This window comes from Varroa jacobsoni, unplaced genomic scaffold, assembly GCF_002532875.2.
Source record: "Varroa jacobsoni isolate VJ856 unplaced genomic scaffold, vjacob_1.0 contig00775, whole genome shotgun sequence".
Lineage (NCBI taxonomy): Eukaryota > Metazoa > Arthropoda > Arachnida > Mesostigmata > Varroidae > Varroa > Varroa jacobsoni.
Window position 1 is genome coordinate 56,875 of NW_019214523.1, and position 20,136 is coordinate 77,010.

A 20,136-nucleotide genomic window follows, 5' to 3' on the forward strand; every position below is an offset into this window, starting at 1 on the left:
CTCACTCAAATCACCCAAATTCCTATTGTTCTGCTATATTTGTATATAGCTACAATGTGAAACGTAAGAATAAATAAAGGCTAGGGAAAAATGCAATACGTAGTCCGTCATTGTCGGCCTGATGTTTGCCACTTAGAAGTATCGTTACAGATAACTGCAGTTATAATAAAAAGAAAAAAAAAACGTGTGAAAATTCGCAGTCCTCTGCGCTACCACTTAAAACATAATATATTATTCTGCCTTTTTTGATTACAGCAACATAATTCTAATGAAAAATCATTTTAATTACATAGTCGGTTTAGACTTATTCACACTATTATATCGGCTAAAAAAATAAACACTTTGCTACTGTTAGGCCGGTAGATTGAATTTACATTGAATGAAAATCGTCGGCGCCCGGACCACGTATCGCTCGCGGGTAATCCTGCTGCTGTTAATAGGTACGACTTCTTCCCCCTCAGTTAACAGGGATGCTTCACAAATCCGTAAAGACATCTTAGAGGTACTTTTGAAGTGAATTGAGTTTGAAAATTGAATACTCTCGAAGTTTCTAGTAGTGACTCGTCAATACACCTGTAAGAATAGAGCTTGAGATTATGTGTAAAAATAGGTTAATACTTGCTCTTTTATCGGCAGATGTTCACTAGCCTCGTCGTTCAAAAGCAAACTTAATTGATTTCACAGCTTGAGCTGTAAGTTTAAATAATGCACTCCCTTCATCTAATATATAATACTAAGGATTGGCCTCGCCGCGCTACAGGTATTATAGCCCTAGTTTTGGCCTATTTGATGTGTTTTGATTTCAGCTGTTTCTTTTCTTTTTAACCGAAAGAAAGCGTTTATTAGGCCCAGAAATTTAGCATTGGCTGTATAAAACAACAACGCAACACAGAAAACAACGTACTGAACACTGTATTGACATCTAATTTCCGCCTTGTCCTACAATACGGACGTCGCCTTAAAAGGCTTGCAAGTCAGATTCTCGGAAATTCGACAATTTTTGATATTGCGCTCACAATGAAATATACACCATCCATCCCTGAAGAACAACGACCTTGGGTTAAAAGCCTACAGTTAGCTAAGCAAATACTACCTGAGACCTAACCCGATGAAGTCAAAGAGGGATAGGTCACTTAGGGATAGTAAACCTTCATCTCTAAACCGAAAAATCCGGAACGAGAAATCGAGCTTTCGGGGCTCAGGACGGAAATCTCGGAAGCGGCGTCTGCGACCGGGACTCAGTAGCACAAAGCCCCGAGACCGGGATCCTGCATCTCAAGCTAAAAGTACAAAACCAAATCCTGAATCGCAGACTCAATCTACAAAACGCATTTCTGGATCTTGGCCTTCAAGCAGAGAAACACAAAAGCCAATTCTAGAAGATCAAAAACCGAATCTGAAAGCCTCTGTACTTACTGTGGAATCTGATGATCAGTGTCCGAAACCTTTAGGGAAGGACGGGAAAACTGCACAAACGCCTCCCTATGCGCCGAACACAAAAACGACCTTTACCAGCCTCACGCCGCAACCTTGGGATGTGCCTTTCAAACCCACCAATGCTATTCGGAAGCCCACAAACGCTAATCTAAAACCTTCTGCTAAGGTGGATAAACCTATAGCTCCAGCCGCTAAACCCTCACGTATAGATTCTAAAGTAACACATACATCGGCAAAGCCCTGGGGTGCGAAATCGTCACGGAATAGTCGAAAACCAAAGGCCAAAAACTTGAAGCCACCGCTCATAAGTAAACTCATACGCAAATGTCGAAAGCAACCTGGGGTGAGTGCAAAAATTCTCGCCAGTAGAACCGCCCAGTCGCCACGAATTCGACGGTACTTCAAGCAACCGGTAGAGACGATTTCTGAGGGCACTGAGAAGATTGATCTGAAGAGGAATGAAAATAGGCCAAAGGACAAACATCTACCAACAAAAAATGATTTTACGGACAGCGCGAACCCAAAGATAAAAAATACTAAGAGTAAATATGCGGGATTCTTTCTTTGGCAGCTACTAAGGGGAGGAGATGCCGATGAACCGCACCGAAAAATGTGAGTAAACAATGTTCTTCATTGTTATCATATGATAGTTAGCCTGACATAACAAGCCAAGTGAATGAATTATTAGAGTGTGATCAACATGCTATTTAAGAATGGACATAACCTTAAAGCGTTCAAAGAAGTGTTTCAAAAGAAACCCACCCTATACGGGGTCGAATAGTAAAGTGTGTGTGTGTGTGTATAAAAATATATACACTTTACTATTATGATATATATATATGAAACATAAAACATCACCCGACTTGTATATTCTAGCATGCCCGTTAGGCATTTCCTATTGAGCCACTAGTATTTGCTAACGATGTCTTTACTATTATCTTTGTCTGGCTTGTAAATCCACACGCTCTTTTTATGGAGTGCTCTGCGTTTGTTACACCATTTCGGCTGAATTCATTAGTAGCTTTCCTTTATATGAATGGTGTTAGAAAGTCATGGACAACACACCGAAGGCTGACAGAAAAAGGGACCGATCTCAGGCCGACCTATGATATATACATACAGGGTGGAGCGAAATTCCTTGGAATTTCCATTTTTCTCCTCCTTCTTCACCATATTCTATCGCCTAAAATGGAGTTTTAAACTGTCATTAGACATTTTGTTATACCCCTGGTTGTGTGTGCGGTACGCAGGCCAGACGTCTTCACAACAAAACATCTTTCTGGCTCTCGTGCGGTTTAGAGCGAGTTCTCGCAATAAGAGAGATACCAGATTCAATCTAATGTTTTCGATTATTTTATTGAGTAAATTGAGTTCGACTGCAGAACGTGCAACATGATAGATGCTTCCCGTCTTGTAAACATCTCGATTTATATTTAGACCATTGCACACTTAGTCTTATTTTTTTTCTGACAATCTGCGACAGGTATGAGTCATATTGCTTGGGCTATGGAAATTAGAACATGTTAATCGAGTAAACAGAAAAAAAATTTCTTCGAAAGATGTTTTTAATTAAATTAACGTTGACACCTATTACATCCCGGAACAGGTGCGTCTCTTTTTTGTTACACGCATGTGTAGCCGACTACCCCCAAATGATTCGCTTGTCATACACGCATGAAAAATTTCAAATTAATACTAGTGATAAGGCAATGTAGCAAGCACACGTAGCCGTCGAGTCCGTTAGTTCGTATTGAGTGCTACCCGTCGCTGTGCAGGTGGCCTCGGCTCCTCATCGTCGCATTTTGTTCTCTTGGTGTCGTCGCTTTGATCGTGAGCATTATATTGGCAGTGCAGAACCGAAAAACGGTAGGCGCGGTCCGCAAGACAGACGAGCTTGCCGACTGGGGAGACCTTCAGAATTCACTTGGGAATTGGTGTCCGGAATACGAAACACGCGATGCGGGTTTCGCAACGAAGCTCGTGAGCCAGGACTTCAGCATGCTTCAAAACTATCTAAACACTCGAGTTCTCAGCATTCACAGTATAGTACGCAATCCATTGTTTACTTTTTTACCCTGTACTTTCACCACTTGAGTTAACATTTAAGCAGCTTTTACAGATGTTCAAGGTAGCAGTAATGTGCTATGCCTGTATTTTAGTAGGACTAGGCCACTTTGTACCGATGTAATTCGTTGCGATTCGTTGTAGCGTCACAGTATGTTTTACTCTGTGTAGGCTTGTGATTCCTGGATACGTCTAGTTTCCTTGAAAGTAACTTATTGTGCTTAGGCCAGAGAGGGGGTAATTTCCTCAATGCTGATGTGAAAGTAACTTATTGTGCTTAGGCCAGAGAGGGGGTAATTTCCTCAATGCTGATGCGCCAGCAGATTCACTTGTGATTTTTTTCACAGCTCAATGACTTATGGCCAGAAAGATCTTATCATAGCACTCATAGGTTCATTCTTATGTTTAGGCCAGCCCGTTATACAGCATCATATTGAGTGAGGTGTAAGCATAAAACGATATATCCTTCGAAGCAAATCTTGTTTAGTCTGTGCTCGATTCTCCCGAAGGTGTTTCAGGGATTACAATCTTTTATTTGGTCATTTCAGGCACATTTTGAACTAAATGTGAGTGAAGTCCAAAGTATATCGCGTGGGGTGCCATTTTTAGCCTTCATTATTCCAGTAAAAAAGGCAGTGATGGCTTTTGTCTTGGATTTTAGTAGCCGGACGGTCAAACGATTGGCATTATCCCCGAATTCAATGTAAGCTGTGCAATACTTCAGTTGGCCTACTTTAGTTAGGATGATGCATTAACTAGATTAACCTATAGTGGAAGTGCTATTCAATATTGAGCGGACTACAGGCTGAGCATGATCGCATAGGAGTACGTTTCATTGAAAGTGATTCAAATACACTTCAAATATTTGATTTCTCCTCCAGTTCGGCTTGATTTCACACTAACTCTAAACAGTACCGAGCCTAAAGATTATTGATTGATTGTTAATAAGTAAAATTTCATTTTTCTCTGTTTACAATTTACTAGACATTTTAGTGATGAGTTAAGTTACAGCTTTCCAACTAAACCCTGGACCCTTCGAAGACTTGGGCTTTGGTTCGGGATATAGTTTAATATTACTTCGAAATCCTAGCTTGCAGGAACGGGCGTTGAGCTACTATCCCATTTGTCACGTTCCGGTCTATCCGCCGGTCTAGCTCCCCTCCTCTCCAGATAAGCTAGTTCCTGGGCTGGGTCTTGTGCCCTGCTCTCCCATAAAAAGCGGCTATAGGATATCGGATTTTTGCTCATCTCGAGCTTCCGTTATTCTCTTGCAGCGCATCCTTTCGAGCTGTTTTATTTTTTTTCATAATGTCGTCATAAAATACCGTAAACTTCTTCCAGTTTCCCCTGTTCTTCGGCATCATTTCCACTGTTTCCTTTACTCTATCCTTCATTAATACCTCTCTGTGTACTTACTTATCTCTGACCCCATTTAGTGCGGTGTGTTTTACTGTCTTTCATGCCCGACGAGCAGAGTACGCAGGTGTCCGCTTGCACTTTGCCGCTCTTTGCCATGTAAGTCTGAAACTGTCCGTGGCACGACAGGACCTGGCAGGAATGATACGTAAGCTCTCCTGTCTTCGTAGCTCTTTCTCCAGAAGAGAGTGGGGGGCTTTGACGTTTTCCTACTCTTTTCTGTGTATCTCGGGCTCGATCCACTAATGTCCTATATTTGGGGCATTACATTGATATGTCTCTGTGGCCATCAATCTCGCATGCGTAGCAGTAAGGGGTTAGCCTGTCACAAATATTGCCTGGATGCCCTGTGTTACCGCAGTGGAAGCATCGTATTCCGTCTGCTTTCTTTTCTTGCACCCGTAGGCTTGTTGTAACCTACTTTCTGGCATCGGAAACAGTTCGGTGTGAGGACCTAGTCCTGCATTTGTAGGGTCCCATTTGCACGATCCTGTTGTTTTTTATGCGGTTAGGACTTATTATATCTATCTGTGAGTACCAACTGCCCCGTGACTGTCTAGGATCCCTGGCCATTACTTCTGCACTTAATCTCAATGCGTTTTTGATGTCATTGGGTATTCTGTTTTCCGTAGCCATAGTACGCAGATTTCCTAGTCTTCCTAGCCTTTGAGAGCGCTGGCGATTTTCTGGGCTTCTTCTGTTTTAGATCCCTGTACCCTTAGCACTACATCTCCCCCTGCGCCTTGTGGGATCCCGATTTTCCCGTCGATATTCGTAGGCCTCAGCCTCGAATTTAATCCCGCCAGCACCTCTTTGTAGAATCTATTGTCCCTCACTTTTACCCTTATTGTTGAGGTCCCCTCGTATTGTTTTCCTTGTTCTCTCGGGTTTCCGGGTCTTTTCGCGCTTTGAGATTGTTTATTTTCCGTGTTTTTGTGCAGAGCTCTATTTCATACTCAAAATGTCTGCCGTACACTTCGAGCAGTTTCCTAGTGGCCTCATTCCCGGCTTGATCGATCACTTGGATTGCAGATGTTTCTTGTGTTCTTTCTCCCTTTATGGCTTTGACGACATTTTTGATCATTTTTGTCAAACCCTCTTCTGTCTCTTTCGTTAATCATACCTACTATAATTTTTCTGGCCGCGGCATGTGATGTCTCATCCCCATCCGCTTCCCCTGTCATACGGCAGGAGGCACTCTTACTAGGTGAGTACTGCAACACTACCAGCTGTCAATTTTGCTGCCTTTGTTGCTCCGTGGAATTGAGCGTTTTTGTGGTGATTTGTACCCTCGCACAGCCTTTTGTTCGCCTTCGCACGATTGTTCTGAGAACGCTTTGTTTTTAGTTGATTCCAAAAACACTGTACAATTGCAGCTCATTAAATGTATGGATTTTGAGAGTATTGCCTTGCTTTTTACATGGAACGTCTGGATGTCCAAAAGTAGTGGAAAACGCTCCGTGTCACTGTCAATCATTCTTTGTTAGAGATAAACCCCAACGTTGCAATGTTCACAGAGCACTCTTATATTATAAGAGTGGTGAGTTATATAACCCTATCAGGCTCCGTTGCCATTCTTTTTGAAAAGGCACAGTCTACAGTAATTGTGAGCTTACTAGGCTTGACTGAGGTGCGTTTCAAGGTTGCCGCGGTAAAGCTTTCAAGGATTTGCAGGCCATCTGTGAATCAATGTCGGACCTTAGTTTTTCTACGAGATGAGGGGACCTATATCTGCCGTAGGTATAATGGTTAGCGTCACAGCGAAGCGCACATACCTAATTGCTATACTCATGAATGGACGAACTTGAAATTAAATTGAATAGACTTAAGTAGTTCAAGTTAAGAACAAAAACAGGAAGAAACTAATATAGAGATACTAAGGGAACGTTCGTTCACTGACGAGTCATTATCGAATGTACCTAGTTTGCTCGAGCCCCTTAGACATCAGGTATACTAACTTATATGTTTATATATAAAATAATACATGTTATGTGTATATATTTAACGCTTTAAACATGAATTACTGGCATTACTATAGCGATTATAGATTGATCTGTATCCTGGAAACAAGTGTGAATTTTTATACACCGGTTAACAATATAGTGATTGTTTGCTACAGGAACTTTGTACATAAAATCGTCAGACGATTACCTCATCAGTCATATGGCAAACTGTTTATGGATTCCGAAGAAAAACATTCGATCGGCGTTCGTTTTGATTTAAGCTACGCAGAAGATAGGCTTCAATTTTGGTTGTGTCACATTATCGTTGAAAGAAGTACGCGCTACGACTGCGTTATTAAAGAGGACTTTCAGGTTGATATATATACTCAGATACGCGATAGGACAAATATTATATATTCATTTATTTTAAACGTTCGTATTTAAAATCACTGTTCTACACTGAAATCTCCCCCCAATGACGTTCAAAAAAGGTCAAAATTATAGAAACAATTATAATAAATATTCGTTAGGACATGTCTAAGCTACAGCGCTTAATAAAAATAGAAGTGGTATTTGCCGACGCTCTACGAAGATAATTATTAAAGCCGGAAACAAAGACAAAACTAATTGACATGAATTTTTATCTCGTAGAACAGATTGATAAAAAAAATCTTGCTGGTTCTATTTATTTAGCAAACTTGTTTAACTAGCAGTTAAAAAAAAATAACTATACATTGTGCGGATGTCCGGTGTTCTTACTCTCTAAACTAGTTTCCTTGATATTCAAAACCGCTTTCGCAGGTTCCGCTAAGGCCGATCAGGACAGTGATGCATCCGATTGTCTATATCAGCAGCGCCATGGTGACTTACGACTCTAGTAGGCATGCGCCGAGCATTAGCCTTGACGTGAATATTCCCCGAAACGTGTCCTACATTTGTGAGCTCCGGGAACAACAACTTAATGGTTTACCAGTCCAAAAGTGTCGTCGATCCGATGGTGAAATGTACTCGTGCCGCGACGGAGAAATGCGCCAGAAAGCATGACGAACTCACACTGATCTGCAGATCACTTGGGGTTCTGTTGTGTTTATAAAAAAAAACAAAAACTATGTTACTCGATCGTCAGTGATAAATCTATTTGTTATAGCAAAACAAAGGTGGTGTGCATGTCATTGTTAATTGCACACGGAACGTTAATTAACGAAAATAAAGCCGAAACCAATTTTGATCAATCTGTCAAACGGGATCGAGGTGGAGTGGTTCTCATTCAGAACGTTAGAACCAGTAGTCTCGTTCGTATCGTTGATTGCAAGCGAATTGCTTCCGCTGTCTACGTCCTTGGATATTAGTTTTCCATTAACACACACTTCATTTTAAGAGGTGGACTATTGCATGTTCTTGTAGGAACTACTTCGTTCTTGTTAGGCCCTCAAGGTACACAATTGTAATTTGCGAGGTCGTACCGATAACAAATTAAGCATTATTATTTTATTTTTTAAACAACGACGAACTCTTCTTCTGACAAACGTATTATGTAAGACGTACTGTTTAGCACGCATTGGTCGCTGGGGCCTGCTCTATCGCCATTCTCGGTTTACTACAGCGTATACTTCGCCGGGATTGGTGGGCAACGTACTCCGCATTCAGGGCATGGAAGAGCGGCACGGTTATGGCGTGCTTCTTTGCTACCCTCAACACCAGACCGTAGGTACGAAGCGTGCAGCGTGAAAGCACCTTCGTTTTATATCGCTGGGCATTGTTCGCAATTAAAAGTGGCTGCATCGGACATTACGACGCTTTCGTCAAAGTCGACGATTCGTTAGCGTTTAACTCGTTGCCAACGATTTATTTATTGGTTCTGTGCCTCTTAGTCAATAACGGTTCTATCTCAAGCGCGTCTCTGAATGCAGCATGGTAACGTAATTTTTATGCCGATGGTGCGTAGGTAGATTAATTTGCTGGGATTTCCATATTCTATTTTGTTGTTCAATAGAAAATTGTCTTTTTGCTTCTTGACAACCTTGCGATGGTCTACTTGAATTTCTCTCGTATATATCGGGCAGCGGAACTGTAAATGTGTAGGTCTTGAGAAGTGTACAGGTTTTAAATTCTTTCTAAACGTGTTTTGGAGGTGTAATTTTATGGGCTACCACTACACGGTTATTTATGTAGGTATTTTCATTGTCTACTCGTAGGTTTTTTGCCAAGGTGTCTATCGGTAGCATTAGGAAATAATTTCCTCCAGCAGTATACTCGTAGGGTGAAAAAGTGAGAGTGGTCGTAATGTGTGTGGCTCGTTGGCCTGGGGGGTATGATTCTCGCTTTGGGTGCGAGAGGTCCGGGGTCTAAATCGCGGACGAGCCCAGACGTTTGTTATGTTCCATCAGTTTGTTAAATGTAAATGCTGCGAGGATTATGTCCGGGCCTTTCAGGCACCGTTCTACATTATGACCAGTGCATATTACAGTGATATTGGTTACAATTACGGTGACTAATATCACCGTAATTGTAACTAATATCACTGTAGTCGTTATTATTCTAGACAAACATAATTGCAGAAAGCTGCAGTTGTTTGTTGTTGCAATTCTAAATAATATTCTAAACATTTTTTAGCACTTCAGCCAAACGTACAGCCCTCGGCAACTTCACATGCCTTGCGATTCAGTAGGCCAACCGCTGGGCTGGGCTTAATATTATACAAATTTCCAGCAGCTATATAGTAATGAACAAACTATTTCTATTAGCCTTCCAGGAATCGGAAGGGGAAAAGGAAAAGCATAAATTGAGAATTAAACGTTACATTGAAACTACATCAATATAGTTATGGTTCCAAGTAGAGTAAGTTAGTTTGCAATTATATGGCTGGGACAAAACTTACTTTCGGTTATTTAGGCAATTCATAGCACATCTATTCCACTTACAGGTTATGTCGATAGCACTGATAGTGGCTCGCACAGCAATTACCGATATCTGTTCAGATATGTAGGGGCGTGACTCTGCGACATCTTAGCAGCGTATTGATGCGTGATAAGATGCGGCCTGCGACTGACCAAACAACCGTTTCACCGATAGCGTGTTCACTCCAGCAGTAGAAAATACGCTTTGGCTGTACACGTCAGCTGTGCCTTAATACGAGAGCTGATCGAAAACCGTAGAAGCGCGAGCATCGTGGCGCGATATAAATCGAACGGTCGGATTGAAGAAAAAGGGCGAGCGTAGGGAACTGCTAGTCTATAGCAAGCAACATAATAACGCTAGACGATTATCGTGACAGCATAATTCAGAATGCCCTTACGACCAAAGCAGCATAAACCTCCGTGTACAAAATATGCTGACGAACATGCCAATACTGTTTATTAAAAACCTTCAACCTGATTTATTGCAAATGTGTTTTTACAGCATCATATAAGTTACGTTATATAAATGTTGTGCAATTACCAAAGAAGACTGTAGACTAATTCTGCACACTTGTATATACATATTGAATGGGGACGAGGGTAAATGTTTTAATAAAGGGAAACAGTGCATACTCATTCGCTAACTGTATACGCTACAAGAAATGATAATATTATGCAGTTTATTGTAGACAAATCCATTGATTTAGCTTTATAAAGTGTACAAATCGTAGCGTATTTATTGCGCCATCAACAATCGAACCTTTAGGCAGCGGCCGTTCTCGTTACCATTTCGACTAGCACATAGTCAGTCGTTGTTATTGTTCGATCTCGAGATCTTTGAAACAAGTTGACTCGCGACCAAGACCGCAAAAGACGACGGAAAACTATGAATGAGAGTACCTACAAGCGTTACAAATAGAAGATAACCGTCCTGTTAGTTTAGCTCGGTGATACCGTGAACAAGATCAACTGATCTTGTTCACGGTATCACTACACTTGAACCGGATAGTGCGTGCTTCTTCCTTTTGTAGCTAACTTCCATGCCAGGGTAGACAGCACAGTCCAAAAAACAAAAAAAAAAAAAACTAAACGATTAAGGAAACTTAAAGCGGTTAGGATCTGTCGCACTTTTGCTTCTTCGTTGCGGGGCGCTCGTATCGAGTATCAGTTTCGACTCACTTTACCACCATGAGGATTTGGAAAAGAAAAAGAAAAGTCCGTTCGAGCAAAAAAGGTAGACTGCAGGCTCGTACAGATATCGGAGAGTTTCAATGAACAGAATCCATGCAAGACAAACCCATTTTTACAACGTGGATTTCATTGATAAATTCCTTTTTACTGTATAGTTTAGATTAACCTTACACGTAGCGGGCTTTGTTTTTAAGTTTTGATTTGCGTAAATGATGACGTATTTGGACTTCACGGACTTTAAGCACGAAATAAAAGTAAAATATTATAGATTATAGTGCGATACTTTAAAAGCAATAACGCCCTTTCATTTACGTTTGAGCAGGTTTACTGATCTTCATCCTGCAATTTTTGCGCGTCACTGCAAATTAGATTACGAAGCTATGCCGGCTGCTTAGGTCAAACGGGCGTGCTAACAGACCCCTTCCATTACGCTAACTCACTGAAGTATAGCAGAACTTCATCTTAACTTCGTATTGAACATGACAGAAATTTATATTTTTGCCTTAGTTTTGAACAAAAGTAGTACTAGAGTTATTCAGACGTAAGGGCGGTATCGATATTGTTCTGAACAAAATATTGCTTACAACTATTAATCACGAATGAAAGTTAACCTATAGTTAACCACTTACTGTGACTATCGTGCATATATGTATACATGCATAATAATCTCAACATCTTCTACATAATACGCTTGTATATCGCTATAGCCAGCCAATCCATATGAAGTCAGGACACTTGGGCAAACGAAGACGTTTAAGGTTGTAAAGTTAAAGGATGCTGACGACGTACAGCATTTACGATCCCGATTTACGATTTACATGCAGTACGTCTCCAAGCACAATAGCTTTGCATGAAAAGCAATAAAGTTTCCTAGAAAACGGCTTTCTTTCATACATACTATTCCTAGTTTTTTTTTCCATAGAGAAAAAAAATGGGGCGTATGTATATATGTACTCTAAAGCACCCGAACCAAAAACTATATTCAGATTTAATGGCTTCATCTCGTACAATCGGTGTTAGGAACTAAACTAGTATTAACTGTGCACTTTGAACAGGCAATTTGGATATGTTGAACTTTGTCTTAATAGTTTTTCTACAGACTTTTAGATGTAATGCTAAGTTAGATCTTGAACCCTCGAAATTTGCGTATTTATAACATGAAGTTCTACAAAGTCTCATGGTAAAACTTTTTTCTTCTTCTCATTCGTACGTGTAAAATGGAATTGTTGCTTCCTACTTCTGTCGTTTTACCAAAATTGAGTTTTCACTTAAACAGGTAGGCTATGCCAGGCCGTGTAAATCCATTGGCCGTGCCAATGAACGCATTCTACTTTGATTACCTACTTAGTTCTAGTATGAGGGAAGTGCCGATTTTTATCCGTCTTCGACAGAAGTACCTTGATGTAGAGAAGTTAGTCATATCTAAACGGGCTGAAAGTTCTCTACATATACATATCTTGTCCAATTCAATTCAATCCAAAACATGCTGGCCGATGCTGATGGATGAGTTACTGCATCCATAAATAACCATGGTGTCGCTGGCGCTAGCTAGCTAGCTATATATGTAAGGACTATAAAAAGTAGGACCATGAAATAGCTGGTTAATAAGGGGACACCACTAACATATAACATGTTATACATATATATATAACAATTGACGTATCGTACTTTATGGATTATGCTATATCTTCTAGCTAAAGGGGATATAATGTCAACGCGAAAAAAATATTCTGTACATAGCTACTGTCTGGCACAGTACCAATCCTACCTGGAGATTATATAATTTTGGCGAAATATAATTATTCAATTTGTTCATCGATAAGCTAGAAGATAAATCTTAGTGGCGTAAATGTTATACCATTCACGATGTCATGTTTGGACGTTTTCTCAAGACGGAAGCTTGTATCAAAGCTGCCAGCTATTCGCGTCTTACAAAGCACTGCATATCCCACCACCAAATAAAACAAATAATGTGACTAGTAACAGATACATATGTGGATTGACTAGTGCTGATCGTGGGGGTCTACTTTGTTGTGCTCTTCGCTTTATCTATTGTGATTTTTTTTCGCGAACAGAAAACACGATCCGAAAATGAAGGCCTGTTTTCTCTAGAATGTCCGTCAAGTGCCGAATTCGATGATCTGTGCAAAAGCACTGACTGAAACAAGTTACTACAAAAGTATCGATTATATAAACTTGACGAAATCAAATCATTACCAAAATTTCCTTTCCACTCAACTTTTTAGCTAGCTTATTTAATACCGTAGGGTGCACCTGTACATTTAAACGATGACGATAATAGATCTTGCACTTTCTCGCCTACGTTCTGGTGAAAGTGGACGGGCATGATGGCAAAAAAACGTCAAGAGACCAAAAAAATAAACTTGTCAACAAGTAATGACGACTTCCGCCTGTTGAAAAAATGCAAGATTTGATTGTGATAAAAGGACGTCGTATGTATTCGCCACCCTTAGGCCTTTCTTGTTTCGCAACAAAATTACTAGGTCTTATCAAAAGCCTTTAGATCGAGTGTTAAGACAGGTGTCCAACCTTTTTTTGCGGGGCTCTTAACTGTCGGAAAAGATGCTAATTTGTGGGTTACAAGGTGTGAAGAATGCGGTGGGCGCAAAAGAGCCCCTATACAAGTCGTTGCAAAAAAAGGGGTTTGTATCTGGCATTGTCGTAGAGATAAATGATCTACTCTGCTGGGTAGCCTTTCTAACACGATAGATATTACCCTATTTATGCAGTACGTATGTAACGTGTTATAATAGTATATATTAAAAGAAACGTTTTTCTTTATTCACAAATAAATGTGTATAAACGAACTTTATATTAACGGTATCGATATATATTTCAGCTAGCTTTGTTTGTTGTTAAAGAGGCGTTTTGTCGACTGAGCGAACAAATCCTTAAATATGGTCATGCTTTAGCGGGGTTAAAGTGATTAGGTTCGATGTTTTTTTTTTGTTACTATGCAGACAACGAGTGTACATATGTACAGATCGTTGCGGGCCTGGATTAATATTTTCGCCGTCAAATCCAGACACTATGAGGTGGTTTGTCTATCTCTTAATGAAATACTAATGCTCAGGCTGAAAACGTCAGCATGTATTATCGTAGATAAATTCCTTTTCATATTCTTTTTATGTTCACTTGTGACATAGTTCAGATAAGATGAGACGTATTGCTCTAAGAGAGGGATTTTTTTTTGACAAAGATCCCCTTTCGGGGTGGGTCAATCGATTTTTATGTAAGTTGAATGAAACAATCTACACCAACCGCATTCAAACAACCGATTAACTTGTGTGATAGGCTATAGCAATTTTTTTTTTTAAGAATCTATAAATCAGAAAAATTAGCAACTGCAATTCGTATTTTATAAAAAAAAAAAAAAAAAAAAAATAGAAATTTCTTCGATGGCGATGCGCCCATAGTTGCAGGCACCCTTTGATTTTCAGTCACCTCAAATATCGAGCGTCTTAAGCAAGAACATCTAAAAAAAAATAGTACGAAATAATTAGTCAATACATCCATAATTGCGATACTGGTGCAGTGATGAGTGCTACATTATAGGTAGCTATAATTAATGTATTATCTTTATAGCAATTTGTGTGACGCCCTAATCGGCCAGCGCCATTTGGCATTATCAGTTGTTCATTTGTACTTGCTTGCATTATGAGCAGTAACATAATTATAGAACGTGAGTCTGTTTTTCTTTTTTTAAATAGTGACTGCTCCGGTTGTACGAAATGGCAAATAGAGTTTTGGGAAAAAAAAAAAACAACGAAAGAGGAAGACTTTCTCATTGGTTCGGTATGGTAATGTCAAATTTTCGTCTACTAAGTTCAGCTAACCGTGTCTAATCTACAAGTAAGTTAAACTAAAAATTATTACTAAACGAAAATAGAATTTCGCAGCTGTTCACACCTAAAGATTACATCGTCATAATGCCGTACACGAATCGACGATTTGAAGCTTACAAGGTTTATTTTCATTCTGCAGGAACCATTTCTGTATAGAAACTGATTTTTACTATTGTAATATCTAATTAATAACAATATAGTAATTCGTTTGACAGGTATGAAAAAAATGATCCGTCTCTTTTTTACTTGCCGATATAGAAATTCCTGTGTACAAGCTGAACTGGTCGGAAGTTAAATATAAACTCTGTTAATTAGCGCTTTTTTTTCTTACTTCAGATCCGTATAAATTATCTAAATGAGCGTGCTGGCCAATAAAGTTCAGATAAATACTAAATGTATAGTGCCGACGCACTGTGGAAGTAGACACCATCGTGCCATGTCCTACTCTACTAAATTACAGTGAACAATTAACAGCATTGTCAGATTATAATTAACTAGCTTAGGTAAGTAAGTAAGTATTTGTCTAATGCCATAATTTACTCACTATCTTCAGGATTGCTGGGACTTTTTTTATGGCTGTAGCTGCATCTGGTTGTTCCGACGCTCACAGATTTACGCAACTAGAAGATCGCCTACCACTCGCCAATCTGGTTTATGCCCTTACACTTAAAGAACTGCATCGACCTCTGCTCACTCCCAACACAAACAGAACCGTGTCCTTGTTACTTAGCGAGCAATCGAGTCGGAAAACGACTTCAAACCTATCAATGGTACGCGGAGTTCGCTTGGATCTTAACCGGTACCTTCGCTCTAATAATCCCTAACTTAGAAAAGGTACCAAAATGCTTCTTGTTAGTGCTAGGGCAATCTGGTTCCGGTTTCAAAGAGAACGTGTATTTGACCTGTGGTAGCTATTCTGAAATGCATAACGTCTTTTTTGTTCGTACACTTTATAAAACAAACTTTATTAAAAGCTCAACCACAGTGAGTTCCGCTTCCTGATCTAGATGCAACAAGTTGTCCTATTAATGCATTGGGCACCCCTCACGATGCCCCTACACATAACTGAAGCCTTAGTGAGTTCTGAGCAGAACATTAACTGGGTGCTTAATCAGAGAGCTTCAGAGCGTGAAAAGATGTTCTCCATCGCACCGGTTGATAAGCATCTCGCCGAAACATTGGACAGCGAGGGTGAGATGATGCCACGACTATTGCGTATTGTGCACACACCAAGTCAAAAATGGCTGATTTCCAATTGGTAGAAGTTTCTTTGCAATCAGTCACAGATTAGGAATAATTTTAAAAATCTCTTAGAGCACCGTTTTAATGAACCGCTTCCTTATATCAATATAAATTCATTAAACATGGCGAAACAAAGTGAGCTGGTATTGTACATCGAAAGTAACTTCAGCAATCTTTAAAAGCTATAACAAGGATCTTTAATTATATTATCTTATCCTCATAACCAGACGCAGCAAATGCAGGAGATAACTACGAGTACCAGACATCGCAGGTATTGCTAAACGCCACACAATCATATAATAGCAAACATTTTAGGAATGGACATCTACTTCGGTGACAGCTGCGAGACGAGCTGTTTATTTTCTCGCTAAAAATGTGCCCCCACGATAGCAAGCGAAGCGCGACAATCGCCTTTCGTTGAACAACGAAGTTTTTAATAACAGAAGTTTCATGAGCAATCGGCGAAAATCCCAGAGCCCTTCATCCTTAAAAGAGGCCGACCGCAAACGTCAAAGTAGGAATGATCATAAAGACACTGCAAAAGACGACAATTCGAAATTTTCCCACAATTTGGGATCATGTGAACAGCCTTCGGTGGGCCATAACCAGGGGAAGTACAAATTATCATCTGTAAACCACGTCGAAAAACACAGGCCCAATGCAATGGCTCGCTCTAGCATCGATAACAAACGTAAGTTGTCGGCCACGCCAGCTGCCGTTAACTCAGTAAACAGCTATCTGTCCTCCGCTATGGATGTCAGTACCACAACCGGTGTTACTGTACTTAGAAACAACGAACGGGAATCGCCACCTGCAACGACTCGTCAGGGTGGTGCCCGCGGCTATAGGGGTCGTTCATCCGCTAAAATGACGCTGGACGACTTCGTGCCAAATCACCATGTGGTCAGACTAAAGAAGACGAACAGGCCTAGAAAACGAGACAAGCAGCTGGATTCGAATCAAATTGGTAAACAGAACGATGAGAGTGACGAAATCGCTAAAGAGAAATCGAAGTATGACGAAGTGGTAAGAGAGGCCGAGGATATCTTCCGCGGCCTAGCCCGAGCAAATGTCATGTTCGAACGGCCACTGAAATGCGCTCTCGGTCTTGTGAACTCTAGGCTAAAAGCGACTTGCAACGTCTCTGAGGAGATAACACCGTTTCAGTATTTCTGTCGTGAACAAGTGATTCTGTGGTTGCAGACAATAAGAGATATGTTGGAGCGACGAGCTCTAATCTATTTAGACCTTGAGGAAATGTTTATTTCGCTTTATGAACTTTATCTCATTGCGGAAAGAAAGTACCCGATGGAGGCGCACTATATCGCGATGCATGTGCGAAATATCGGCATCGATATCAGTTACGCGGCAGCCTTAATGGCGCGTTTGGCTAACGTTGAGACGTTTGATTTTATGAGGCTAGCTGAAAGTATAAATGCGGCACCCCGGGATGGCACCCCATACTCATATTTAATTCCCCGTATGCAGGACTTCAAGCTGCACCATCTAATCGCCCTTGGCAGGTGCTCTCGGGTATATAAAGTCACTCATCGGAGCTCACTTACTGTGTGCGCCATGGACATATCAACGGTGATGACAGAGCGAGAGCTAATAGTCGCCGGAGGTGTTCTTAGCCTAATTCATCACTGCTGTGTAGCTACTCCTTTTGCGCGATTTCAAGCTGGTGGCCAAATGGTCAGTTTGTTCGAATATTGTTGGGGCTTGACGCTAGAGAATGTCGTAGCCGAGTCCTCGTATTTTTCCGTGGACACATTTCGTGCTATAGCTGCACAGTTAATTTCGGCCGTAAAACATATTCACGGCTGTGGGGTGATGCATCGTGCCCTAACAACCGACAATGTCATCATGGAACGTTCGGGGCGCGTCAAACTCGTCGGCTTCCACAACGCCTGCATATGCCTTGCCCATATCCCGAAAAGGTCGCAATTGGTATTTCAGGAACGCCGCATAGGTGAGTTCTCATATGATGTGGATTTCAATATTCCCACCCAGTACATGCCGCCAGAGATGGTGCTCAAGAGATCCTATGGTCGGTCGTCTGACTGGTGGACTCTAGGGGTCACGTTATATCGAACATTTACCAAGATATTTCCTTTTGATGGGGCAGACGATGCCCAGATACGAAGGGCAATTTATCGAAACCCGCTGGTGTTTCCGGATCGAGATGGGGTGCCTGTGTCGGGAGGAGCCAAAGAATTTCTCCAGTGCCTATTAACCAAAAAACCCCGAGGGCGTTGTATGTACGGTGATCGTGTCGACCTTTACAAGCACCCGTTCATCGTTGGTGTTGACTGGAAAAAGCTGAGTACAACGGATAAATTATTCCCTCAACCAGACGGCTACTGCAAACTACTCCAGCGAACTGTGCCGCCACGTTTTCGTCGGACAGATCTTACCGAGTCGGAACAGGCAGCTCTCTCGCCGAAAGCGGTTTTCGATGACATCCGACCTCACAAATTGGGTAACCCCACAAAGCTGGAGGATGTCCCGTACCCACAGGTATCGACGTTTATTTCACCTGTATTTCGAAAAGCTTTGGAGGTTTTTAGGTTTCCAAAAAAATTAGGCAGAGGCCCGCTGCTTAAAGTTATGGGCTATAATGCAAGCTCCCCTGCTCTCAGCATACCCGACACGTTTGATTTGGACCGATATAACGCCGAACGCCTAGTTATTACCATTCCGAAGCGAAACATTTTCGAATTGGGCATTCATATAGAGAGCGCGATCGGTGAGGATAACTGCAAGTATTTTTACGTCACAAGGTTCTCTGATAGTTTTTATTATGACTCGTTACCGTTAATCGAAGGTGACTTTCTGCTAGCGATGAACAATACGTCCTTAATCAATGAGGTGATGGCTACCGTAAAGGCGAAGCTAGCATTCCATCAGCACGACGTCACCACATTTATCGTACAGTCCTCTTCGCCGTTTCGGCTGGCGGCTATGTACCCGGATTTCGGCTGTCTGTTAAAATCGCTCCCCCGAATTTCGGTTGGGGTGAATCCAGCCCAATTCCTAGAGTTTCGCTGTTTAGTTCGAACCCAAATCGTAGGATACACGGATGGCTGGGTGGTGAATGCAGCCCACTTCGTATGGAAGACATCGGGGAAACAAAGATTGTTCGTTGGAGACGTTATCCAGACAGTCGATGGAATTGAAGCAATCACACTTTCAACTGAAGAGCTTGACGCGTACGTATGTCACTCGTTTGATCACTTATCGGTGCAGCAAGGTAGCGACAGTTACGTTTGATGATTCTATGCTATGGAGGCTGCACTATGCAATGGCGTATATGTATACCAGGATATGTGTATACCAAGCCCAATATTAGAAAAGAATTCATTAGCCCCCCCTAAACACAAATGACTTTAACGAAATAGAACGTTTTTCACTGCTAAGGCACCAAATAACCGTAAGGTACCGCCGGCCGCCGAGCACACAATAAGCGTAGACATTATAGTTGTTCGGAATAGGCGGAGCTCGTTAACGGGAACTAATACCAAAGCGTGCTTTAGGACACAGTTGCCCTCTTCTTTCTGCATAATACGGACGTACGTGTTCAAATAATCCATTACAGGCGCTTGCAAAGAGGTGCTCGCCAGGTTGAGGTGATTCCCGTGTCGTCCTTACGTTTGAGGCGCTTGACGGTGGATCGAATCTTCAAGGCATACGGTGGCTCACAGGACGTTCTAGAGAAGATGGCTTGGGTCAAGGTTCAGAAACAGCGGGCTCACCTCACTTCAAAGGAGACTGCTGGCCTTGGGCCCGTACAGCTACGTTATATTTTTCGACGAATGGAACTGGCAAACCGAGAAACGGAACCGGTTGAAATGTACCGCGATCCTCACCGGTCATTTGACTAACAGAGTCTTGAAGGTTTATTGAAACGTTGCCATATAAAAAAATCTTGTAGCCACTTCGTCCAGCAAAATAACGCAGATCTAAATACCTATTGCGCCAGCTATAATAGACCCATAATAGTGGTCTTGTCGTCAGTACTTGATGTACCAGTGTTATCACTTGTCTTTTGCCCATACAAGTATGGTATCTGATATCACC

At 41.3% G+C, this 20,136-nt stretch overlaps 2 protein-coding genes across 2 annotated transcripts; both read left to right on the forward strand.

Moving 5' to 3' along the window:
• The first annotated feature begins 585 nt into the window (after positions 1 to 585).
• LOC111271585 (uncharacterized) lies at positions 586 to 8,106 on the forward strand. The gene is made up of 5 exons (XM_022852476.2): positions 586 to 2,049; positions 3,213 to 3,483; positions 4,050 to 4,204; positions 7,037 to 7,232; positions 7,662 to 8,106. Exons 1-5 carry the CDS (start codon positions 1,109 to 1,111, stop codon positions 7,902 to 7,904), a joined length of 1,806 nt encoding a protein of 601 aa, XP_022708211.1. The 5' UTR covers positions 586 to 1,108; the 3' UTR covers positions 7,905 to 8,106.
• A 7,616-nt stretch (positions 8,107 to 15,722) lies between these two features.
• On the forward strand, positions 15,723 to 20,011 carry LOC111271574 (uncharacterized). The gene is made up of 2 exons (XM_022852462.2): positions 15,723 to 19,268; positions 19,655 to 20,011. The coding sequence occupies exons 1-2, from the start codon at positions 16,507 to 16,509 to the stop codon at positions 19,938 to 19,940; spliced, it is 3,048 nt and encodes a 1,015-aa protein (XP_022708197.2). The 5' UTR covers positions 15,723 to 16,506; the 3' UTR covers positions 19,941 to 20,011.
• Positions 20,012 to 20,136: the final 125 nt, after the last annotated feature.